General features: G+C 42.3%; 1 protein-coding gene across 4 annotated transcripts; it reads left to right on the top strand.

The window, feature by feature from the left end:
- Positions 1-903: 903 nt before the first annotated feature.
- Positions 904-24046, top strand: LOC119843251 (phosphatidylcholine transfer protein). 4 transcript variants are annotated; one of them, XM_038372348.2, is made up of 6 exons: positions 904-1197; positions 15868-15985; positions 20162-20241; positions 20992-21163; positions 21856-21923; positions 22456-24046. In XM_038372348.2, exons 1-6 carry the CDS (start codon positions 1057-1059, stop codon positions 22519-22521), a joined length of 645 nt encoding a protein of 214 aa, XP_038228276.1. In that variant the 5' UTR covers positions 904-1056; the 3' UTR covers positions 22522-24046. The 4 variants fall into 4 exon arrangements, with proteins under 4 accessions (XP_038228276.1, XP_043352311.1, XP_043352312.1 ...); XM_043496375.1 differs by having other exon boundaries at positions 955-1197; positions 20156-20241; XM_043496376.1 differs by lacking the exon at positions 21856-21923 and having other exon boundaries at positions 935-1197; positions 20156-20241.
- Positions 24047-26806: the final 2760 nt, after the last annotated feature.

The raw sequence follows: 26806 nt of genomic DNA, 5'->3' as shown, positions 1-26806 counted from the left end.
GCCGGAGAGCTGTGGCTGTTGGCCAGGCACCCAGCTCTGAAGGCAGCACCCTGCCAGCAGCAGCACGGAAGTAAGTGTGGAAATACCATACCATGCCACCCTTACTTCTGCTCCTGCTCTTCAGTTGCCCAGCTCTGAAAGCAGCACCGCTGCCAGCAGCAGTGCAGAAGTAAGGGGAGCAGTACCGGAACCCACCTACAATCACTTAGCAACCCCCCAAAACTCTTTTTTGGGTCAGAATCTTTGAAATTACAACACTGTGAAATTTCAGATTTAAAGAGCTGAAATCATGAAATTTACTATTTTTAAAATCCTGTGACGGTGAAATTGAGCAAAATGGACTGTGAATTTGGCAGGGTTCTACTTATACCTCTTTGATTTCTAAACCTTAGCTCTGCCTTGACACCATTTGCACTTATTCCTAGAAATTGCACCAAAGACAGAATGCAGTAGGTGTTTAACAGACAAAGCCATGCTACAGTGTCCCTGCTATTCATGTGGAGAGAGACAGTTCCCATACAAATGGCCCATGAGGGAGATTGCTCCTATATATGTGGGGTGGCGGTGTTATAGGTGGGGTGGGGAGGGCGTGACCCTATACACAAACTGGGGAGGGGGGCAGGACCTATATGGCAGGGAGGAAGAGCATGCCCCATAATACACTGGATGGGGGAAGAGATAATACCCCCTATATATATGTGAGGGAGTGCCTCCCTATATATGTTGAGGGAAGTGGTCCCTCTACGCCTGGGCAGGGAATGTTCCATATGTATGTTGGAGGAAGCGCCTGGAGGAGGGGGGTCTTCCCCTATATCCCTTACATGGGCAGGAAATGCCCCCCCCCCCCGAGGCACAGGGCAGGCGGAGAGTCTCACGCACGGCGGGGAAAGGCCCCGCTGTACACGGGGAGCGGATCCCGCCCCGCGCCGCCGCAGGCCGGGGCTCGGCACTTCCCCCTCCCGGAACCAGCCGAGCGCCGGGTGCCCGCGATTGGCCGCTTGTGGCCCGGCCGGGGATATCCCATGGCGCGCCGGGCCCGGCCTGCAGAGCCGGGGGATGGAGGCGCAGCCGGGCTTCTCCGAGGAGCGGTTCCAGGCCGCCTGCCGGGAGCTGAGCCAGCCGGCCCCGGCCCCAGGGGGAGCCTGGCAGCTCCTGGTGGAGACTATGGGCATCGGTATCTACCGGCTCTACCACGAGGTACCCTGGAGAGGGGTCACCTTGCCGGCGGCCCCTGTAGGCCTGAGGTGTCCCTTATGTGGGGGGCGGGGCATGCCGTGTCTATGAGAGGCATTCATGCGCCCTCTGGGGGAGGGGCAGAGGCAGGGCCCCTCTTTTGGAGACCTGGGGAGGTGGGGGCACCCCCTCTATCATGGAGGAAGGGGGGGCATACTTGACATCAGTAGGGAAGTGCTCCCTGTGTACGGGGGGCAAATGGCAAACGTCCATGAAGGAGACTATTCACACTGTGCCTGGGCACCTGGGCATGCTCTGCAGGTGGCTAGCTGGATAGGGGCATTCCCTGTATAAATGGGGACGGCATCTATATATCAGGTGATGGCTCCCCTGTATTCAGGGGAGGAGGGGGGAAGGGCTCATCCCTTGTCTATGGGTGCATATCTATAGCTACAGCAGGTGAATACTGGGTATCCCCTACATCTAGGGAGAAACAGCCCCCCTATATATCGATGGGAAGCAGAAATGATTGTCAGCAGTGTAACTGAATGAAAGTAGGATTGATTGCTAGCTGGAGACAGTTTATCACCTAGAAACTTTTATGTGGGGTTTCGCTCTGTAGAGGAGTATCCATGCTCTAGAGTGGAAGAGGCTTGTGTATTTAGCCAGCTATTAAAAAGTGGGGAGATGGTCTGCTGATTAGTTAGACAGGCTGAACTGCTCCCCTGTGCCAGGCACCTCTCTGTCATCTGTTTGAGCTCTAACACCCCTAGCTCAGTGTCTCCTGAGTCACAGAAAGCAGCTTTCAGGCTAATGCCATTAACTGCTGATGGGGAAAGCTGTTGCAGCTGTAAACACTGCCTGTTTCTCTAAAAGCTGCGGCAGGGCCTGCAGATTACTGAGAGTGTAAGGTTTAGTCACACTTGGTAATTTGGAAACTCCTGATGGAGGGCTCTGCTTGGTGAGAGGAAGCCTTTTAGTCTGAAGGAAGTAGTTTACTGATTTCAGTGGGAAATACCTGTCTCCCGCTTCTTCCTCCCTCCAATAAAAATCTATCTCCGGGAGAATGACAGTGGATCCCTTTTTAGAGTAGCAGCCGTGTTAGTCTGTATTCGCAAAAAGAAAAGGAGTACTTGTGGCACCTTAGAGACTAACAAATTTATTAGAGCATAAGCTTTCGTGAGCTACAGCTCACATCCGATGAAGTGAGCTGTAGCTCACGAAAGCTTATGCTCTAATAAATTTGTTAGTCTCTAAGGTGCCACAAGTACTCCTTTTCTTTTAGTGGATCCCTTAAGGAGGAAGGGTAGGAAACTTATTACTCCACCTTCAAATACCATCTGTTCCTGAGCTTAGAATCTTCAATAACTTTCCAGGTACATGTCCTGTCTCCATCTCCTTCTCTTCTTAGCTGATGATGTTGTTTACTGTGGGCCACATCATCAAGATCCAGGCCCCAAATCAAGGAGAGCTTCAGAAAATACTGTAATAAATCCCCTATCAGCATTAAAATCTTCACCTCTTGGTTTTGAGGGAAGATTATGGCTGAGATGTCCAAAACTGCCTGAGTTGGCTTTGATACAGTTCAATGGTTTAAAATGTTTTAAATATTCAAGGCTAGAATCTATCTTTAAAATTAGCTTGCAGTTGAATATAGATATTTTCTATCAGTGGCAGGTGATTCTTTATTGTTACATGATAACTAATCAATTTTCCTGACTTATTCAAACATTTTAGGTATAAATATGGTTCCAAAATGTCTTCATTTTTGTAGTTTGTTACTCTTCTTATCGCATACTTAATAGGTCAGTGCTATTGTTGCATTGGAATTAAATGGTATGATACTATGTAGGGCAAAGCTTTACAGAATCTAGTATTGGCATAAAATTGTTCATCAACTTATTTTTAAAAAGTCTGTGGAAGCAGTTTTGTTTCCTGCTGTCTCTGCAATCTGAATATTGCAGTATTTTGGTAGTACACAAGAATGGGAAAGAGAACTTGGCTTGAAACTGACCAAAATGAAGCTGACTAGCCTGTTTTCTCTTTCAGAGCTCAATAAAATAAAAAAAGCAAATGGCATAAACAATCAAAAGTAAATGACACTTTAAAAGTTAAATCCATTTTAATAATCTATGGTATCAGTAATTCAGGTAAAGATAGCTTTTATATGTGATTTTCTAACTTCAGTGGCCTCTCAATTGGAACTTGTATCATTCAGCATACCCTAAGAGCTATTGAAAATACAATTTGATTAATTCTGCATGTCACTTTCCAGCTAGATCAAATGTGGATTAATTCTTAAAATAAATTTTCTTGAACTATGAAAGGTAGACTTAGCTAAATTGAATTAGGAAATATCTTTCCATTGGCAGTTACACTTACTCATCATCAGATCTGGTTAGATCCAAATAGCTTGCTAGGAGTGGGTAAGTTGAATTGAAATGGAAGGACTAGAAATATGGTCAGAGGCTGTCACAACAGTAATACAGAGAGTGATTACTGACTATCTACCCATGTATAATGTTTATAGTTTCTCAGTCAGTTGCTTTGTAGCATGAGTCCCTGAACGCTGCTGGCAGTGAAGGCCTCTTTCCCCATTTCTCCCCTTTCCCGGCTCCTATGCTTATGAAACTTTGTATATTTTGTTATTAAATTGGGCTTTAAAAAACCCACTAGTCTAAGAGTGGCAACCTGGTGGTCATATCAGGCTGGGTCAGTTTGAGGTTCCAGCAGGCCTTCTTCCTAAATTGTCTGGGCTGACCTGCTGAGGACCAGCATTAATTTTCTCTATAAAGAGCCGCCATCCGCACTCTTGCAATCTCCACTTCAGGTCTGGGTTGAAAGCCTTTTAGAAGATCACTTTGGTCTCCACTCACAGCCACTCCAGTCTTCTCGTGTTTCTCACTGCTTATTGTAGAAGAATGTTGTTGCTGATAAAGCTGTTCCAACTGCTCGGTGCTTCTGTCCTTGGAGCTCTGGTGTTATCAGCACTAGCAGAGAACGTAGCCTGCTAATTCAGGAGAGCTTAATGTTACTCATAAAGAAAGACCACTGGCACAGTTCGGTGACAAAGGCACTTGGCCAGCTTTATTGCCCTCAAAGTACAGTGCTAGCATCCTACAGGAGCTACAGGTACACTAACACATGAGTGCCCAGTGGCAAGGAGCAGCTCAGTCAGCAGTGGGAGTTTCTGCTGTCCCCTTGGCCACACAAAGGGTTAAGGTGAGGTACTGGAACATTTATAGACTGAGACAAACAACTGGGATAAACAATTTATGTACCATGTTACATGTTTCATGATATATTTTTCCTCCCCTTGTTCCTGATATTATGGACAAAACATCCCTATTGTACTAGATTGGGGTGTATCTATACCAGCCTTCTGGAATGGATTTACATAAATATCTAGTGCCTAGTATGCGAGCAACAACTTTGCCAAGTTAACATAGCACAAAGTGAATTTGTAAGATCTGTTTAATACACAGCCTGACTTTGGTTCATAGCCTCTGGTTCAGGCCTCAAATCTTGCACCAGGCCCAGTGCTCCAGGCTCTCTTTCTCTCCTATACTTGTGGCAGGCATTTATTTATTTGGGAATAAAGATGTTCCACAACAGATGGCACTAGAGAGCAACTCCTGGCCACAGCTATAAAGGGTTCCAGGCAATGAGGTCTAGTATTGGAGGAAATCTCTCTGTATTTGGCATACACAACACCCTTAGCCAGGCTTGAGGGTTGTATAGTATTAGAGTCAACAACAGCTGGAGTCAGTGGAAGCCTCCCCGATTTGTTCATGGGTCCCTTGGTCCTTCTCCCTTTCAAACTCCCGCTGGGCTTTCTCTCACTTGGGGATGGCTGCCGGACCCCGGCAACATTAAGTATCTTCTGCTAGTCTGTCTTTGCACGAACAGACCTCCCTGATGTGCAAATTCAGCTCACCCTTCCTGCCTCTGCACCTGAGTGGAGGCTGCCATGCACAGTACAGTGGGGAAGAACCTGGGAAACCGCTTACAGAGACCTGCTGCTAACAGCCTGTAATGCAAGTTGATGAGTACCCTGCAGTGTGCTGAGTACCAAAAGCCACCATTCACGGGCCCTTCTTAGGAATGATGTGATGGAACTTTTGATTAGTTCTTTTTCTTTTTCTCTTCTCCCCCCCACCCCCCATGTGAGTGCTGCAAAAATTTCACTTGAGCTGCAGGAAGAAGTGATGAGTGCGCTATGGTAGCAAAGTTGGCAGTTGGGGTGGGAGGGACAGTGTGGGAATATCCAATGACAATGTGATCAGTAGCTGGGCAGGATGCTTTTGAAGTACTCCGCTAGATGGTGGAGATCTTTGTACTACCTGTTAGTAAGGCCTGAGGAAGGGGCAGTGATGGGGCTCCCATGTTGTGAGCATCCTTAGGAAGAAGAGCCAAGGACTTCTGAAATAGTTCATGTGCCTCTTGGTTCTGGCAGGTTTTCAGCAGGGGGAGCTGCTCGCGTTCTGTGTCCCGCCAGAGGTTGTGATTGATCAACCTCTTGACCTCCCAGAGAGAGAGGTGGATGGTTGGTCAGATCCCATTGTAGAATCTCATTGATTTTTCATGCAGCATGGCAGAGCTTCCAGAATCTGCCTGTTGGATCTCATTGCATGATCAAGGCCTAAGAAATTGATCAGTTCCTTAGTTCACCAGTTTACAAAATGGGGATCATATTTGTACTACTGGTGTCCCCAAATTAATTTGTTTTGGAGACATGGCAGATGAAAGATAGTTTGGGTTAGACAAACAAAATATTCCAGTTATAGGTTCAAACATAGTGTCCTCCGCATTGGAACATCCTGCTCAACTACACATAAATATACATGTTTTCCCCTAAATTCTGAAAGGTATCTCTAAGGAATAGTGAGATCAAAACGTGGAAGTCTTGTAATTACTTCTTAAGAAGCAAAAAATACATATTAAGGGATTAAACGTGGGTTCAGGAAACACCACCTCTTGACTCTGGTGGTTTAGGTGCCCTGTTTCTTGGGATGTTCTTTCCTAAAAGGAAAACATAAAGGAGAAAGCAAACAAATAGGTCGTCCAGGTCTCTGTGAAAGGGGAAGGGTGGCTGGGGAAAGTCTGATTCATTCCCATTACAAGAAACAGAATTGTCACTTCAGGGTAATCTGTTTTTCTTCTGTCACTGTGCGGTAATGTATTCCCCTATTTATAGTATGGGAGTGGTAACCTCTAGTACTGAAATGAAAGCATGTCAGTGTGTGGAATATACACAGTAAATAGCTAGCTAATGAGGTTTGTCAGGTACTTGAAAGAAGTATAAAATAGGCAATGTTTTTGGTGGAATCTATGGGGAGGGTACAAGTGTGCAGAACCGCATTGTCTGAGTAACTGGGTACCGCACAGTAGCTGCCAGTAAAATTGGTCATAAAATATTAGTTGTTTTTGAGGAGAAACTTTTTAAATTTGCTCTTGAAATCTTGTTTTTTCCATCTTCCTCCCCCTGAAAATGTCTGTCTTTCTCTTTCTCTCTTCACACTTTCCCTTCCCCCTCCCTGATGATTCCCAATTGAAAATGGGGAAGGAGAGAGGGTGGGGGAACCCCAAAAGCTTGGTTTTTGTTGGGGGGGGGAAAGGGAAAATTCTTAAATGTTTTTAGAAAAAATGTCATTTACCATTTTATACGATTTTATACATCTTTTTAATAGGAAAATATACACTTTGAATTGCCAGTAAAATCAATTATAGTGCAATGGTGCAGTATTTCCACATAGTCTGATAACTGTGGGTGGATAATATCTCTTAACTGGGTGGTATAAGTCACTAAAAATGGACGCTTTCAAACAAATTCAATAGAACTCCTGCTGACTATTGTCTAACTTGACCCTCATCAGTATACTATTTTTAAGTCCTGACTCAACAGGCTGTACCCTGTGCTATGCTATGAAGCTTGCTAAACTTCCCCCTGGTGAACCCTAGATGGAACTAGGCCTGCATTCAATCTACTATCTCATTAGGCATGCGCTACTGCAGAAACATCAAGAGCACTGGGCCTTTGTTGACTTACTTCTTGAGAAATCGTATGAGACTAAAAAATATTTTCCCTTTTGAAAAATATTTTGAAGATGGAAATTCTTAAATATTGAAAATGGGGTATCTGGTATATCTTTGATCAGCAGGACCCCCACCTTAACTTTAAGGGTCTGATCTAAAGTAGTTTGATTTCTCTTGTACCTCAGTTCCCCATCTGCAAAATAGGGAACTTTTATTATCCCCACCTTATAGGGCTGTTTATGAGGATAAATTTGTGTGTGGGCATGAGAGAGAGAGGATCAGTCAGTGAAATTCAACAGACTGTCATGCAGAAGATCAGACTATTTTAATGATCTCATCTGACCTTAAAATCTATGAAGGAAAAAAAAGTACTTGGGAATTCTTTCATAATCTTGCATTTCATACTGATGTTTGTTGCAGATGCAAGAGTGACCCTCAAATATTAAACTGAAATTGAGGTGTGAATAGGGGGGTTATTGGGGAGGGATGACTAGGATTCTCCATGTTCGTCCAGAAATGGATAAACTCTGAGGGTGGGTGGAAATAAAGGATGTACTTAAAGGAATTCAGGGTGCACGTCAACAAAACAATGATGATCAACACACAGATCTTTTGCACCTGCGAATTCTCTCCTTTTGGATTTTATTGTAGGATTGTGCTGAGTGCCTAAAACTTATGAAAAGGATGATGGGTCAAAATCCATTTCCACTCTGCAGATGAAAGTATGTAACGTTTTCTGGTAGATGTGGCATTAGCTTAGTTCTCTAACTAGCTCTTGCTAATGGCTGCAGTTCTGTGAAGACGCCTGATCTCACTAACTGTAGGCAAAATAATAGAACTTGTACCCGGGTATAATGTTGCAGTGTGGATAGAATGTCTCATAGGTTACATCAGAAGAAGCAGAACTGGGAATACAATGTAGACTATCCAAACTACTGAGGATCGCATAACTGGGGGAAACAGGCTCAGCAGGTATTAAGTCTGTGCTGGGCTAAGACTGGGCCAAATTTGTCTGTTACTCTGGATTTCAGCTGATCACCTCCAGTGATTCCAATGGACTAAAACTGAAACTGAATTGCCGTACCTGAGAGAGCAGGCTTCAAACCCTACTGAGTTGGTTCCCTTGAATGTAGACGTCTTAGTATTCTGCTCTGGTACATTAAATCTCTGCTGTCCTACTGGCCGAATGGGAAGCTGGCTGGCTCTGCCTGTTTAGGGGCAGTATGGTTCAAGTAGTTGGCAGTGAATCCTGGGAGAAGGGACAAGTGCAGCCACAATTATCTAAATGTAGCTTCTCTGAATCTCCGGGGAGACATGACAAGAGTTTGGATAGTTGAGGTTGGATTGAATACAAAGGTCATGTTTTGAAAAAGGGTAATAAAGACGCTAAGTTTAGTCTGGTTGTACAGTGTATCATCTCTAAATGTTTAGCTGGCACGTGACTCTGAAATCTTGAGAATTTTTGTCTTCAGGCTCTATTAGCCTTGAACTCATTTTAAATTCCTGTCTCTCAGCATGTCTTTTGCTACAGTAGATGTGTATGCATAGAGTGATCCTCCATTCCCCTTACAAAGCCTGATCAATAGTTTAAACCTTGGTAAGCAATTTGAGAAAATCCAATAATTTGGCAAGTACCCTTGATTAGCGTAGTGTAGAGCTATGCAAATGTTTGTTGCTTGCTGACAGTTGCAAAAAGTGTGGTTTTTTTTTTAAAAAAACACACACACAGAGAGAGAGAGAGAGAGAGAAGAAAATTTTTAGACTTTTTGATTCACTGAAAATTAAAAATGTTTTGTTTGGACACTGCTTTTATTTATTTATTTTTTAAAGTTAGAAAATGAAATAAAGAGCTTGAATCATAGAATGGAGGAGGTGAAGGTGGTGGTGGTGGTGTCATCCGTACTTACAGTCAGTAGCTGAGTGGTTAGAACTCTCACCTGGGATGTGGGAGATCGTTTGACCCCAGGTGCCCCTCTCTCCCAGGCGAGTGCTGCTGTGGCTATCAGGCCTAAACATTTGCCCCAATTGCATCTCGTATGTAAAACGAGATGTGCAAGAACTGTTGAAATTGTGCTTAGTAAAAATGGAAGACGTGGAGCCAGAAATGAATGAAACAAAATTGGTGTGGTGGCTATTAGGTGGACAAAATAATGAGGGGATTAACTACGCGTTTCCCTTTTTGGGGTTTAAAAAGAGACTTTGGGGGAAAAAAATCATCACTGTCTTCCCAGGGTGTCTTCTACTCACCTCATCTTCCCTGAGACAGCAGGAGCAGACCAGATCAAAATACTTTTTCTGAGAGGGAGGCCATTAAGCCTTGTTCTTGTTCAAGGAACTTTCTCACTTGAGTTCTTAAAATCACCATGCCATCCTGTCCTTACCCATCGGGGGCATACGTAACAGCCAGCATAGCAGAGGCATACAAGATGCTGTTCCATCCCCCCCATCTCTCTCTCTCTTGGCTTTTCATCAAATCGTAAAATCATCTGCCCTGCATCTGCACAGCGAGATAATATGACCACAGCCCTGCCCTGTCTAAGGAGAAAAGACTCAAGCAAGTGACATCCTTGACTGGAATGTGAACCAGGATCTGAGCAACAGGTGCTGTGATTGGCCTAACAGCCAAAGCATCCATTTGTGACTGACCAGCTGTCCAGCATTTCAAAAACACCAACAAAAGGCATATTTCCCTTACCTTTTCTATCCCATCTCTCCTCCATATTCAGCCTGCCTGTCCATTAGAAACAGATGAAATGAGTACCCTTTACACATCTGGACTGAGGGTAAAATTAACCCTTCACATCAAAAAGTTTGTTTTGAAAATAAGACTGATCTCCAAAGGGAGAGAGACTTTAAAGCAGAGGTGAGCAAACTGTGGCCCGCGGGACCGTCCTGCCTGGCCCCTGAGCTCCTGGCCAGGGAGGCTGGCCACCGACCCCTCCCCCGCTGTCCCCCCTCTCCTGCAGGGCAGAGTGGCAGCATGTGTAGCTCTGGCCGGGCTGCGTGGCTCCCAGACATGCTGCTCTGAGCAGCATGGTAAGGGGGCTGGCACCGGGGGGTTGGATAAGGGGTAGGGGATCCTGGGGGGCAGTTGGGGGATAGGGAGTAGAGGGCGGTTGGATGGGGTGGAGGTTCGGGGGAGGGGGGCTAGATAGGGGGTGGGGTCCCGGGGGGGCAGTTAGGGGACAAGGAGCAGGAGGGGTTGGATGGGTTGGGGGTTCTGAGGGGGGCAGTTGGGGCAGGAAGTGGGGGGGGGTGTCAGATGGGGTGGGGGCCAGACTGTTTGGGGAGGCACAACCTTCCCTACCCGGCCCTCCATACAGTTTCGCACCCCGATGTGGCCCTCAGGCCAAAAAGTTTGCCCACCCCTGCTTTAAAGGCTTTAAGTTTGTTTTGCATAATCACTCCATTCCAGTATCAGTATAAATGCTTGGTTTTTAATTTCTTGTGTTTGAGCAATAAATTTTCAACTTGAGAATGAACATGTTTGCCAAGGAATGAAATAAAACCAAAGCCTCTGTAGAAGAAAACCCCTGAACTTAAGTATCTCTGTTTTTTAATGTTGGACAGTGAAAGCGCGCATAAACACCTTGAAATCAACACAATCTCGCCCTAGTCCAGAGGCTATGGGCTATTCTATGGTGGGGCTCTCTGTCTGTCCTGCGGAAGCTGTTCCACGGTGGGAGAGCAGGGGAGAGAGCGAACATAGCTTTCTAGCCCTCAGGTAGGGCACTGATCCTGGGCTTCCCATGTTCCAGGTGAGTGCCCTGACTACTGGACTACTAGACATAAGGGGAGGGCAGTGGTGCTGCCACTACCACCTGTTTTGTGAATGGTTCCTAAATTCCCTTGTGCATCTAGCCTGAAATATCAAAACGTTTTATATTGGTAATATCAGAACGATTCATTTCAGTACATCTACAGTCTTTTTTCATTTTGACTGAAGTGGTCAGTCAAAATCAACATTAATTCACAAAATGTTTTGGTTGACCTGAATCTGCATCTTTGGTGGGAGGAACAATATCGAATCAATTGGTCTCTCCACTTTCTGCCCTTACATAGCAGCATTTTGAACCTTCATACAGCATCTTAACCAGTGATGCTATATTTTTGGGAAGCCCAGATTGTCCTCTTGCACAGTGAATGCAGTTGAAGACTTTGATGAAATCTCTGATTAATCTTCTCTTGGTAAGCAAGCTCTTTCTCAGTCAAGCTAGTAATGCAATGGGGATACAGCTACTCTGCTACTAAAAGCACATTGGCTACTCGAATGTTATTTTGCAGTGTAGTCACTCTCAAGCTCCTTCACTCTTGCTAATTGACCCAGATTCTTGTCTGGGGGTTGTTTTCGTAACTATGACATTTTTTACGTGGACATGTAGTTAGTTTGACTCTCAACCATAGACCCACAGCTCCTTATTTGATATATGCAGATCAGGCCATGCTATGTATCGGGTTTTCTCATCAGCCACCCAAGGGGCACATTTGGTAGTTTAGGATGGCCCAGGTGAGTGAGAGTGGCTCCATAGTGAAATAACACTCAGTCAGCACAAGTGACTTCATTAGCATCACAAAGTAGCTCTGTCCTCATTGTATTGTTAGCTTAAGTATTGGCAGCACTTGAGGTTCGACCTGCCTCCATAATGAGCCAGCTGGTTCCTGTTTAAAGCGCCACCAAATTCAAGCTAGAGAGCTGTGTGAATGGGAGTCGGGTTGGGGCAACACTTTGAGTTATACCGCAAGATAACACACTAATGAACACAAGCTCTGAGAGAGAGAAGTGTAAACACAGCACTGGATTTAGAATGTGTGGATGCTACCATTGTAAGCTTAAATGAGAAGGAAGTGCTGTGTGGCTTTTGTTTTCCCAAGTAGATAAACAGAAGGGGAATAAAGGGTTCAGTGAGATAAACTTTTTGCTTCTGTCCTTTTTAACTTGCTCTACTACATTCTAACTTAAGTTATGGATGTTGACGGCAGGATTATAGTTTTCAGCAGGCTCAGTTTGTGGCTTGTCAAGAGACACGAAGAAACTGGAAGGGATCCAGCAAAAGAATAATAAAGATGATTCTTTTCCTGCAACAGCATAGCAATGAGCTATTATACGAGAGACAAAGAGAATACAATTAATGCTTGCTAGCCCATTAGTGGGATTAGGGAAATGTGATTGATTATCCTGCCTTGTATTATTTTTATAATGTAAATGCAGATAAACTGTTTTAAATTGAAGAAAATCTTCAACCCCACACTGCATTTGACAGTGATGGTTACCTCTCAAAACTGTAAATTTGAAAGTCTGTCCAACAAAGCAGTGCATACGCTTGTTACAGTGAAAGTTAGGGTCCGTTCTGCACAGCACTAAGGTCCGTTCTGCACTGGATAGATATGCCTATAACTCTGATCCATAGCCTGTTGACGTCCATGTGATTCTTTCGACTGTTGTCAGTTGCCTTTGCGTCACGCCATGGATGAGGAGTTGTCAGCAAGCTTTCAGCATTTCATCATTGCTAAAGGCACATTGGCAAGTCGAGATCTTTCATTGCATACCTTGGGCACAATGAGGAAAAGAGCAGTTACAGGGCATCTACTTGCTTTTGTAAGTTTATCAGAAACTTAGCTTGATAGTGGAGTTTAACTGTACTATTTGTGGAACTATAGTTGTTAATTGGAGGGGCATTTACTTAACTTTTGGGATTTGTCTAGTCTAAAGTAATTTGCACTGATATAGCTACTACAGTGTAAATACTTAACACAGACACACTCTGCTGGTGCAATGTGCTCCAGTAGCTTAATGGGGTAAGTTAGAGTGGCGCAAGCCTCATCTGGGACCAATGCTGCTCACATTGGGAGTTTGCACTCCCTCATTATAAATTAAACAGGTGTTGGGGGGGAGGAGGGACAGAACAACCCAGTGTAGACAGAGCCTTAGTGGTGTGTGATTTAAAATAACGGTGGCGATATATTATCTATATTGTATATTATCTCTCTCTTTATAGGTATTTCTCCCTACCACCATTCTCCATAATGTAATGTTGTTTCATCTGATCAGGATCAGATACAGAAGATTCCATTAAGAGTTCAGTAACGTTGATCACCTTTGGTAGTGTGTTTTCAGGGAATCCTAATCCTGTTAAAGAATCCCTACATTTTTTTGTTCTTGTGAGTAATAGAGGAACCAAATTAATGAGAGGGGGGAAATAGCAGAAAAATATAGTGTGCTGTCAGAATGTGTCAAATGTTGCCTTCCTCTTGTATATAAAAAGGAGTTGCCAAATTGTTGGTGACCAAATAAGGGAGGCTTGTGCTGCCATCTTAACTGGATTGGAAAAATACCCGTCAGACTCGAAGGGTGTAGACTGGTTATTTTGTTGTCTCTTGTCAATGGAAATACAGGGTAAGGCTCAGGAATGTCTTTGTTATATGTGTCTTTTTGTTTTGTTTTGTTTTTAATAATTAACAACATGGACAGCTCCTGAATCCTGTGGTTTTTTTCATGACCTTTTATGAACACAATGGAACCCGTCACGTAAGAAGACATTCTAACATCCAAAAGTTACATAAAACGCTCCCAAAGGGTGGGGTGGGGTGGGGGTGGAGAGGAAGTTACTGGTAAAATTTAAAATTAGGGAGGGTGTTTGGAATCCTTGTAGGAATAAGAAAAAAATATCCTCTTGCCTGATACTAATCCCTTTATTTATTAAAAAATCCTTTTAATATCCAAACTAGGATGGAGGGAGAGAGAGAGAGAGAGATGATTAGACTCAATCATTAAAACCTCTTTCAGTGCTCCTTGTAAAGCTAGCTACTGTACATACTACAAGGTGAAAGACGTAACTTACTTTTACAGGATGCATCTCTGAGGACCAGATGGTCCCTAAATTTGCACATTAAGCTGAACGCACCAAATTGCGTGTTAAGCCGAATACACCAAATTGGACACTCCAGTCCCAATCCTGCAGACTCTTACCCATGTGACTGACTTTTACAGGTGTCAATGATCCCACTAAGTACAATGCCAGTGCTTACATTTGTAATACTATGTATTACACGCGCCTATGTATTCTAGCAAGACTGGGACTGTAAATTTATTTCAGGAAGATATATATGCATGGTTGGAAAAACCTGAAATAACTGATAAGGTCTACTACAAGGTCTTCCATAGAGGGATGGGATACTTTGAAACACCATGATGATCACAAAATTACATGTCACCAGCTTCCAAACTTCCTTTTTTTTAGTCTTAAAATCTATTTCTAAAGCCGCTGCCATTGGATAACTGTAGATTCAGTATATCATTCCTCTTAGCTGTCTGGAAGGGACTTACTTGGATATTGGCTTGGTGAAGTGTACCATTTTGCCAAAATTACCCTGAGATGGTCTCGTAAAAATGGAAACGTATTAGTAATGCCTTATTACAAATGTGGTATGAATCATGCTGTATCTTTTTTTTTTTTTTTAAAATATTTCCTTTTCTTTTTAAATATTGTGCATGTAAAAGGCTGAGTTGGCGACACTGGCTCCCAGGAATGAAATGTTACCCTGAATGTACCCTATTCTGTGGATAACAGAAATAAGACTACTCGAATGGGCTCTGATTCACTTTGTCCAGATCCATTAAAGTCAATGGGATTACACAGGCTGTAAGGCAGTTCAGGATTGGAACTAATGGGCCAGACTGTGATCTCAATTACTCTTCAGGGAATAGGCAACTCTCAGGATGAGGGTGCTGAAACTACATACCCATCCATTATTTGTCTCTTGGTGTATTGGATGTTCTAGTTCCAGTGGTGGATTTGTGGTGTGGACAGGTAGGCCCCGAACAAAGACCAACAAGTCTGTTCACACAGACCATTAAATAGCTATAATATCCCGCCCCCCCTTGGGATTGCTCAATCTTATAGTTGACACTTAAAAATATTATTCTCATTGTTTTAATTAGTACTGACGTAGTAGTAACAATAGTGTAAACACTGCTCCATATGCACAGATGGAATTTCCATATGTTCTGTGAAACTTTAAAAGCATTAACACACAATTGTGTGCTAGGGGAATTAAGGGCTGGGATTTCAGGATGCTTGCAGAAGGAAAACCGCTAATATCCAAGACTCAAAATATGACTCTCTCTTACTTATTTGTAGGTATAGCCTGTGTTACATCTATACATCAAAATTAGGAATAAGATTCCCACTGTGCTTAACATTTTACAGCAGTAGTGATTACTGTGGGTCATGCATTACCTAGTCATGTTTCACAACAAAAAACTCATATTTATAGGTCAGATTGTGATACCTTGATCCTGTGCCATTTAAGTCAATGGGAACAGGATCAGTCCTATTCTTTATACTGCCATTTGCCCCAAGTAGTCACACTGAGTTCCTGGGAACTATTTGTGGAGTAAGGCACTAGTTGATGTGAGTAAGGGAACTGTGAAGTGGCTCTGTGTGAGGGAGTCTGACTGTTACACTTCCATATACAAACATAAAAACAAGGCCATATTGCAAATAGATTGCATTGGGGATTGTTTTTAAAGGATTTGCTTTCCCAGCTTACGTAGGTTTGCAATAAGTGCCCCACCTTGCTTCCTTCAGTTGCTTTTCATGCAATAGAATGTTTCCCTTTCCTGTGTGATGCCTTTTTTCGTCTGTTCCATTTCCACAGCAATCAGGACTTTATGAGTATAAAATCTTTGGTGGCCTTGCCGATTGTCCCCCAGAGTTGCTTGCAGATGTCTATATGGATTTAGACTACAGAAAACAATGGGATCAATATGTTAAAGGTTAGTAAATCAAATTACTTTTTAAAAGTTTAAAAATAAGTTTTATCTTTAACTCCCCCCACCCCCAGTAAGGCTTTCTAAAATTTCTCTATTCTCTTAGGGCCATGTTCCCCAAAGGACTTGAGGTCACATTTTCAGGTGCTCAGTATCTACAATTGAGGCCAGATTATCAAAAGCACTCATCACCAAACAGGCACCCAATGTTGTACCAATAAGTAAAAATGTGGCGTATAACAGATACATTCTTGCCTAGTCATGGCCAGATTTCAAATATCAAAGGAGAGCACCCCACAGCATCAGTCCTTGCCACTCTGAAGTACTTACGTGGCCCTCATTACCACAGGATCCAAGTGCCTAACCATTGCAAGTGTCTTTATCCTTGCATCACCCGTGGAAGTGGTATTATTTCCATCTTACAGATGGACAAAACTCAGGCATGAAGAGGCTAAGTGACTTGCTTGAGGTGGCAGAAGAAGTCTCAGAGTTGAACCCAGGTCTCCCAAGGGGGAGGTTGGCATCTAAACTATTATTCTGCTCTGGCGATGGGGGAACATCTTCCTTTGAAGTGCTCTTTACCTGGTGATACCGTACCCAGAAAGCCTGAATGACAGTGCTGAGGCTCACGTTCTCATCCATCTGCGCTGTCTCTTGGAGGCTGGGTCAGCACAAGCTTTGTACTATAATTTTTTAATTTACAATCTTTAGAAACATTAGATGGCCTAATTGACATCAAATGCTCAGAATAGCTGTCAACTCGATGGTAGTTCTGGGTGCCTGTTTGGCAGTGGTGAGGTCAGGGTTAGCAGTCATGCCCCCACTTTTATTTGTCTTTTGGGGGGGGGGGTAGGGGGGAGGGATTGGCAACCATCCTACCTTCCTGGGTGCTTTACAAAAATAGTGACTGTCCATCTGAAAAACCTAGAACACCTACGATGGCCTCCCCAGAAAATAACAGTACACCTGACCACCTCCAGAACAATAACACTTCAGCCATTGTTATCCATACAACAAATTCCCATGCCATCAACACCTCTATTTCTGCAAACACCTGGAGGAGGTGGAGGGAGGGTGGGTGGAATTTGCAGGGTGTCTGGAAGACTAACAGACCTGGACTTTAGAGGGGCAAGGACTCAAGCATATGCTTACACTGAAGTCAATAGAATTTAAGCACATGCATGAAGTATTTTCCTGAATAGGGGCCCGGAGAAGCAAGTTTGAAAGCCAAGGAAAATGCTGCCAGATGCCTTCCCTTGTTTTTTAAACCATGGGGGCTCTAGCCTCTATGGTTCTGTTGATTGCACAGTATTCAATCAGTATATTGGGCAGTATTGTGGAGAGCTACTTAACCTATGGAAAATGAGATGTTGATCTAAGTCCACCTATAGCTTTACTAGTAGAATAGGTGCGAGTTAACACACACAAGCTATTTCACTATAAAAGGCACTCACCTTTTCTACTAGCAAAGACATACCCAAAAGAAGCTTCAAGTGGAACCTTAATTCATGCACAGTATCATACACGAAGACACAGCAATCTGTCGTTCTAATTTTCCATTTAAATGACTTTATCAGATTCTGGTTTTTAAAACACTTAGCTAAGGCAACTACAACCTACAGTGTCTGAAGCCAACATGCTGATATCTTTTTTATAATGCCTTTTTTATTCTAAGAGAATAGAAAGGAAGCAGTTGGGAAGTTACACCCTTTAAATTCTAAAATGTAGATAATGTTGCAGGGTTGGCCTCTACACCCTCATTGACTAGGGAAATAGTCTGGCTCCCTGAACTGTATCCAGAACTTGGATATGTTTGAAACAACGATTTGATACAAGTTTGAGAATTGCTGGCTTAATGGTATTTCATACTCCAAGGTTGGACGAGTTAACTCCCTGTTGGCAGAAGGCTTACTCTAGTACTTCTTTTTAAAATACTCTGGGTAGATAGCAGAAAACTGGAGCCATTAAATATGCCCATTGTTTCAAGGGGTGCTAACGCTGATATCAGTGAAGCTTTAAATTTCAACGCTCTTAACTTTACTGCTCATCAAAGCATGTAAGAAGCAAGCACCATATTATGAAGACTTGCGCAATCTATTCTGAGTGATGGCTCATATTTTGGCTAGGCCCATAGCACATGGCAGGGTGGAAGGTGGTTTTGTTTTCCTGAAAAGTGGAATGAGCTTTCAAAAGACAGGTATACACAGAGCATGCATTGCTACATTGGGTCTGACTTGCAGTTTCATCCTACAGTGATCTCCATCTCAGCATCAAAGCTTTGGACTATAAGCTGTAGATTTGTCTCTGTCTATAAAGCACCACATGCTCCTATGGCGCAGTATAATAATTCACATGTTCATGGCTCATATACAAAAATCAGCCATTCTTCACTGCAGCACTTCTCATTCTGTCCAATATGTATTGGCATGGCACTCTCAAATTGACCCCTCTGTTGAAAAGGAGGAAAACTCACTTCTTAGCATTTTAGCTAAGAAGAATTAAACGAAAGCAATAGTTAAAAGGCAACAAATTAATACTCCAGTGACCTCTGGTGGAAAACACGATACTGTGTGGTTTGTCATTGCATTTCAGGGACTGCAGCATCCTGTGTGCACGTCTTAAATGTTAGTGAAATTGCAAGTGGGCTGGGGAATGGAAATGGGATTTTTTGTATGTTTTGTGGGACACCTGGTACAGTCATATGCACTGGGTATAATGGTAACTCTTTTTAGATGCACCATTTCCCCCTCCCTCTTTCATTTTCTTTCCCGCATGAAAGTCACTCTCCCCGTCCTCTGTGGCACCGTTCTCTGTTCATTTGGAAGGGTAAATGCATGGTGTTTCCTCCTGTGCTACTTTCAAAGCCATTTTGTAAATACACCCAAGAAGCTGTGCATGAGCATGACACTACAGTCTTGCAATATCTGTATATATCGTTCAGCCACTACCTTGAGTTGGGAGTGGGAGTTCCTAGGAGACAGCTGAATGGTTCCAGCGTGAAAAATTATAGTGGATGCTTCCTTTGATATGAGAACACTTAACCCTGATGGTGCTAACTCACTGGTACTGTTAACGTCCTTGGGCACAATCTGACCACATGCAACTAACACTGATGGCTCTTTTTGTGTCCTCCTTAATCTTGGTTTTTTTCAGGGGCATCAGCGGACATGGTTGCCTTCCTGGTCAGATAGGATATGCCATCCTGACTCAGAGCCAGGATCCTTCTAGTCCAGTGTCCTGCCTTTGACAATGGCCAGTATTGGCTGCATCAGAAGAAAACCCTGCAGTGGACGGTTGGAGGGGGATAACTTACTCCATGGAAAGCTTCCTTCTAACAGCCAGTGATTTAGTTTGGCTTAAGCTCCCTCACTCTCTCCTTCCTGCTACTTTCTTCCCATCTGATCTCCTTAGTGAGTCATCTTGTCTCTTGAACTCTGATTCTGTTCCCAGGCTCTCCCACTCGGACTGCTTCCTATTTCTGCTTCTAGTATGCAGAGCAAACATTGGCACCTGCTGGTAACTCTGGAACAGAGTTAACTTATCACTTGCCAATGAATGACAACAATGGAATTTTTAAAAAGGGTAACCTTCCCCCACCACACACTCCAAATTTTGCTCATCGCTTGCTTTAGTTGGGAGTCTCTCTCTTTTTTTCATACTTGCCACATGTTCTAATTCCATGTTAGATTGGACTGGCTCTCAAGGATATAAAGTGATTGCCTGTTTTGTTTCAAATGCATGTTCAACAGAGCTGTTCTAGCTACAGGCTGTGCATTAAAAGGAACATATGCTTATGCACAGGCTTACCCAAGAGGTGGGACAAGCTTTGAATGAGTTAACTCTCTGGGTGGGAGTTTGACTCGGGCTCCTCAAAGACTATTGTTCTCTTCTTGCATTGATGAAATCAGTAGCAATGGAGATATGATTCTTCCTGCAATTTCTGGTACAATTGTTTTACTTAATTCCTGAATGGAACGGTCTATAGTAGAAACAAACTTTTCTCTCAACCTGGCTTTACTAGACCTAGCATTTCCTGGTATAACTGTGCTGAGATGCAACCAGATTTTTAAATTCTTGACACTGCTAGTCTAAGTGGTGTTTTGGTATTACATATGTATAAATGTTGCAACTGGAATTAACTCTGTGACGGCCAATACTGTTTTCCCCTTTTGCCAATTGTAGAGTTATGTGAGAAGATTTATGATGAGAAGAGAATAATCTACTGGGAAGTGAAGTACCCTTTCCCTTTGTCAAATAGAGATGTATCCTTTCAAATCTTTGTCTTGGTGGCAAAGCAACTTATTCAAGAGTCCATGCAGGCAGCTGTAAGAGTTTTGCTTGTCTGTTACTATGGGAGTTGAAGAGCCAAACCTGAGATGAGAACAAAGGGTTTAAAAGCTTGATCCTGCTATCCTTATTCACACTTGTGCAATGTGAATCACTCTCCTGGGTATCACGTTGACTTCAATTAAATGCATGTTTGAATGCGAGAGTCTGCAGGATCAGACCCTACAATAATGCAAACGCTAAGATTCATTTAATAGACTGAGGTGAAACATAGATTGAAACAGGTCAGAGACTGCCTTTTTGTTGTGCGCAGTGTCTGTCATGATGGGGCTGCTGGGTGCTACTGTAATACAAGTTGATGATGATGATATTGTGAAACTGATCATAGTTGTATAAGAACAGCCACACTAGGTCAGACCAATGGTCCATTAGCCCAGTATCCTGTCTTCCGACAGTGGCTAGTGCCAGATGTTTCAGAGGGAGTGAAAAGAACAGGGCAACTTACTGAGTGATGAACCCCATGTCATCCAATCCCAGCCCCTAGTAGTCAGGGGTTTAGGGACACCCAGAGTATGGAGTTGCATATTTGACCATCTTGGCTAATAGCCATTGATGGCCTATCCTCCATGGATTTATCTACTTCTTTTTTGAACCCAGTTATACTTTTGTGTGTATGCGCACATCTTTCTTCAATTTTCAGGCATCTTTCTTAACTTGCAATACAGTATGTGTATATTCGTGAACGTCGTGATATGGAGGTTGATGGGCGGAAGATCTGGGTTATGCTGGCTAAAAGCACGTCTCTTCCTCAGTGTCCAGAAAAACCTGGGATTATCAGAGTAAATAGTTATGTGCAAAGTCTGGTGCTTGAGAGTGATGGCAAGACTGGATCCAAAGGTAAGAAATATCACTTATTACAGCTAAATAAAGTAGAGCAAGCTTTCAAATTTTATTCTACATTTATTGAGGAAATGAAATGTAAAATCTCAGATACCATCAAAGCAGGAGAGGCTAAGGACTTGAAGATACACACAAACAATACGGTAAAGATGTATATCAAGAGTTTTATAATCTCTGAAAATCCATTCTGAAAGAAGCTTGTCTGGGAATGTTACATTGGACTTCATGTGTTAGGTAACGCCACTGTCACTCTCTAATTGGACCATTCTTAATTGTGCAAGTCCAATCAGTCATTTCCCTCCACTAAATGGAGAACCAATGTCATTCATTTGAACTTATTGGATATTGGTTATTCTGTTTTGATCACTGATAGCAAATGGAAAGTGGATAACCCAGTGAAGACTCCATTAATTGAAAAGTCACTTATGAATCTCCATGAACCCAATCTTGAAGTTCCTCTAAATAGACTGAAGGATGTTTTGATCAAAAACAAAACAAAGTTGATATTTAAGAAAAAAATGTTTTATTTGATAACAATGTGTATATGTAACATTACTTAGGGTTAAATCCTGCATTCCATAGTAAGGCAAAAACTGTAGTTGTAATCAATATAGCTGCAGCCAAGCAAGTAAACTGCTAATTATTTTGTTATAATAAACTATATTCCCTTCGATTTCTGTCTCTTTAAGTTTACATGTATTACTTTGATAATCCTGGTGGCATGATTCCGTCATGGCTCATTAACTGGGCAGCCAAGGTAAGCAAGAAGCTGGGGGCAATATCTTTTTGTGTTTTCTAACTTGTTCCTGAAGATCCACCCCCTGGATCCAAATCTGGCCTCCATAAATCAGACAAGATCAGCCAATCTTTATCTGAAGTCGTCTTTCCTCTTGGCCACTCTGTCTTGTCTTTCAGGCCTCCCTTCTGATAGCTGTCTCTTTAACTGTTCCTTCCCCCACACCTCAAGAAAGCTCACTCTTGATACTAAAACTCATGAGAGTTGTTTCTGCACCAGGGTGGCCAGAAAAACTCATGTTCCAAAGTACGAGCAGACAGATTTAGTAGTTTGCAAACTCCTGAAATACAATGTGATGTTCTAGGAACAAATACAGAATTTACTGCTTTGTAGTAAATTTAATCTTTTTGTTAGAAGCACTGTCTTCTGTTATCTCTTGGAATATTTGTAGTGTAAAATGGTGTCTATATATAGCTTTTCCCTGCGGTGTCTTTTTTTTTTTATACCAGCATCATCAGAGAATAACCACTGTATACTTTTTTTTTTTAAACAGAGTGGAGTATCTGCTTTCCTCAAAGATCTGCAGAAGGCTTGCTTTAATTATTGCAAGAAAACCTGAATTGCTGCTTCGAGTCTCTCTCTGAATTGTTTGTTGATTTGATTTCCAAAATTGGATGCTTCCAAGGACGACTGTTGTGAAACATTGTTGGATGAAATCTACCTCCTGAGATCTTCTACTCATTATAGTTAGGTTCCATTGGCATATGCCTTCAAAGTGGTCAAGCCTTTATTTTTTCATTTGCCATCTCTTGTGCACTTTAGCTTCAACTGCTGATGCAATTACTACCTGCTTTTCAAATAGTTTCCTTCCTTTTTATCCCATTCGTTCGCCCCCACCCCCAATTCTGTATGCTTTGGAACTTTGGCTTATGTTAAATCCTCAACAGAGAGTAGAGCCCGTTACTGCGTGTTGGAGAAGAATACTGTAAAATGGCAGCTTTTTAAAGTAAATTTTGATTCTTGTGATGAATCAGGTCTCTGTATACATTAGATAACCAGTTCTGGCAGGTGTTGCCTTGCTAATAAAGTCCTTCTGCCAAAACTGGCTGCCCCTTGAAGGCGCTCTTAAGTCTAATGCACTGGATACTTTCCATGATCCTAAGTATGTTTCTTTATCCCGTCTTTTCCTAAATTTTATCCTGTATTTATTGGGAGCTGAGATTCATTGATCAGAAATGCACATCCTGCTTGCTGGCCATCCAGGGGGAGGATATTTGCTATATGTGTTGATAGATAACCTGCAGCCCACACTGCGACTCATGCTATTACAGGGTATAATTAAGAGTTTTGCTATGATCATGTCTTCCATTTGCATTTAAACAGGCATTTGACTAAGTCCCAATACTGGAATTTTTGTATCTATCAAATCTAATAGTTTGTACCTACCATGCTTTTGCCACATCCAGTTAGTTGAGGGGAGGATGGAAGAGATCTACATATAATAAGTAAAATTGTGATTTGAAATAAGACTGAATGAGTCAGTTCCTTGTTCTGCTCTAATGAAAACCAATTAGTGTACAAAGTCTATCAAGCCCTTACCTGGAAGAGTTCTGTGAAAAACACAGCTCAGATATCAACTATAACTTGAAATCCTTTTAGGACTGTCCCAGTATCAGACATTATCAGAGGATCTCCTAACTGTCATGCTAGGGACTAATTTTAAGGTTCTGCTTCTTCATTCTTGATCTGACATGGGGATCAATGGCTGTCTTAAGGATAGCTCCTGTTACCAAGTTTGATACAAGGAGAGAAGACCAAGAACCAAACTTTCCAGCTGATACTATAACTTAAGAAATCCCAGTAAAAGAGGGGAAAAAAATCACATGTAAAACCTCCATGTGAGTGTGTCTGTGTGGGGAGAATATTGAGGGAAAACACTTTCACAAAGGTGATGATATCATAGACATAGCCCATGCTGTTAATCTAGCCAGATGCACAGCCTTCAGTGGAATGGCAAATCTTCTCCGTAACTAACGACCTATACGCATTTCTGTATATAAAAGTAATAATGTAAGTTATTTGCCTTTATACCTTATGTGCTCTGAATGGTAGCTGATTGAACTAAAAACAAAACCTTGAAATTACAGATTTATACGAGTAGTTTTTTTTTAAAAAAATCTTTGCTATAAAGTTTTTGCTCCTTAATCACTTGCACATGTAGCCATAGTAATGCTGGCTAATGGACATGGCAGATCATCAATTGCACTTCAGTGTGAACACCGTGAGACTGTGTGACTTTTTTTGTTTGTTTGTTTTTAAAAGGTGAGTAAACTGATTAATCTGCTTGGTTTTTTTTTTAAAGTTGTAAACAGTAATCATTGTCAGTTATGACTTCAGATAGCTTCTCCACTGGAAGAAGAAGAAAATGCCATAATATAAAATATATTGGAACTGATTCTCAAGTGCTGTAAAGCAGCAAATTTATCCCAGCTGAGACTCTGTCCCTGGTTTTGTAAACAGTTACTCCATCAGTCTAACTGGTGCCTTTGATAACTTGCAAAACAAAATGTAACAGGCTTGAAGGCTATTCAAACACATGTGGCATCATATCGTGAAGTCTACTGCTCTCTAGACTTAAGTCAGTGCAGATACACTAGTGATTAATTTGACCCACTGATAGGAATATTGATCCCGCTTTGACTGAGCTTTCTCTGCCCTGTGCTGATTGGCTGCTTTGCCCTAATCCTCTCCCTCAGTCTCTTCACCTCAGCTTCACTTTACACCGGCCCCTCTCACCCCCTATTTCTCCTACCCTGGCCCCCTCAGCCCCTTTCCCTTTTTTCCATTCAGCTTATCCCTGCCCAAGTGAACCCACCCAAAAATCAAACTAACATGATGTTTTCTGCCCTCCTATTGTTTGTTTGTTTGTTTGTTCTGCTCATTTCTCTCCTACCCTGCATTTGTCTTGTCTATTCAGAGTGTAAGTTTTTCACAGCAGGGACTGTCTACTATGTGTCTGTACAGTGCCTAGCACAATGGGGTCCCGTTCTTGGTTGGTGCTTAGGCCCCACCATAATAAACATACTGTTGCATGGCTGAAATTCTGCACTGTGCTTCTCGGAGGCACAGCACAGGGACATGGACAAAGGTGGCTGTAAACTACCTCAATGGAGTGCATGGAAGCTCTGGAGGCCACAAGTCAATTTTTTCCACCTTTTTGGTAACTATAACGTAGGTAAAATGCAGCATTCTGATCTCCTTAAAACATCATTCGCTTTGCATTCTATTACTCAAACTGGCTGAGTCAGGCCTTATTTTCATTTACAGATACAATTTGCTGCATACAATGACATATACCCCAGGAATTAATTTTTGCAAAAAAAATATTTGCATACAGTGCTACGACTATTTAAAAAAATCACAAGATAAGGGCTTGAGGCAGGAATTCCTTGGTGAAATTCTGTGGCCTGGGTTCTTTTATGCAAGTTATACTAAATTATGCGGTAATGGTCTCTTCTGGCCCTAATCACAGATTCATAGAATTTAATTTATAATGAACTGAAACTTTCCCTGGTCGTCTTACGAAGAGTCGAGGAGGAAATTGGTCAGATCCTATATATTTATCTCTGGTGGAACTTTAGTAACTGTATAAGAAATAATTCGGAGCCTTAAGAATATATAAGAAATCCCCTCTAGTTCTTCAGGCTGTATCTCCGTGTGCTTCATGCATGCTGCAGGAGGCTTTGAGATACATCAGTGCTATGAGGAAATTGTTTAAGGAGAAAACCTAGCATTGTACGAGTTTTTTGCTTTAGGTTTTTACAGAATGGGGTGGAGTTTTGTTTTGTGTTTTTTGTTTTGTTTTGTTTTTTGGTGTGGTGGGGAGGGTGTTAATTTAAAATGCTGCTGCCTTCAAAACTGTTGCTTCGTTTCAAATGTTGCTAAGTATTTTTCCCTACCCTATGTATGGTAATCAGTGGTGTCTTATTTGTGAAGTGCACACCACATAGGACAGTGGTTAAGACATTTAAAGGGTCTATGCTGCTGTGTGCATAACTTTGGAATGCTCAATTTACCCTTTGAAATCAGCTCTCTGAATCAGTTAGCCTCATTTGCTTCTGGATGGGGCCAATAGCTTTGTCTTCAGAGGAAGATACAAAAACAAACCATAATGCATCTAGCACTGGGCAATTCTGCACAATAAAGTCCTTCCCCTTGCAGACAACCATCTTTCATTGAAGCATAAGACTTGATTACCCTTATTATCCAGGCTTGACCTGTTCCCAGTGGTATTTAAAGGTCATACAATTTCAGAGTCCTTTTTAAATCCACAGTATGTCTCTACCTCTGATGTTGCTAAATTTCCCAGCTTGACTGTTCAGTTCATAAGGCACTAAACCTTTTATTTCCTTTTAATTTTTATCAAGTGTCCCCTTGTTCCCACATTCTATAACAAGGTCTATGAAAGGCAGTGATACACTTCAGTATACCTTTGTCTCCAGTGAGAGCTGTGCATGCAGACAGACAGAACAGCCCTTCGTGTCTGCAAGGTTGTTTCCTGCTAAAGCAATGTACTATGCTGCTGATTGTGTTCATCTGTTTTATAGAGTTTTTTTTTTTTTTAATTTCCACACTCCATCCTTTATAAGATTTCCACAGGCTTGTAGCTTTTCTACATTTTCCTCTGGTTCTAAGGGAATGAAGTGAAATAAATACTTCATAAAAGAAAGGGTCATTTGACATTTCTGTACCTATTGTAGCAAACGGTGGGTGTTTTGATAGAGAAGCCTGGGTTCTAGCATATGTGTTCTCCAGCAATTTCAGTTGCATAATTCCCATAATGAGTCCACGCACTAAGGTTTTAAATGCACAGCGGTGGCATGGTCTTAATAACTTGTTCAAAA

The sequence above is a fragment of the Dermochelys coriacea genome, chromosome 14 (genome assembly GCF_009764565.3).
Source record: "Dermochelys coriacea isolate rDerCor1 chromosome 14, rDerCor1.pri.v4, whole genome shotgun sequence".
In the NCBI taxonomy this organism is placed as follows: Eukaryota; Metazoa; Chordata; order Testudines; family Dermochelyidae; genus Dermochelys; species Dermochelys coriacea.
The sequence above is the reverse complement of the archived record's forward strand: the minus strand, read 5'-3'. Positions and strand labels throughout refer to the sequence as shown.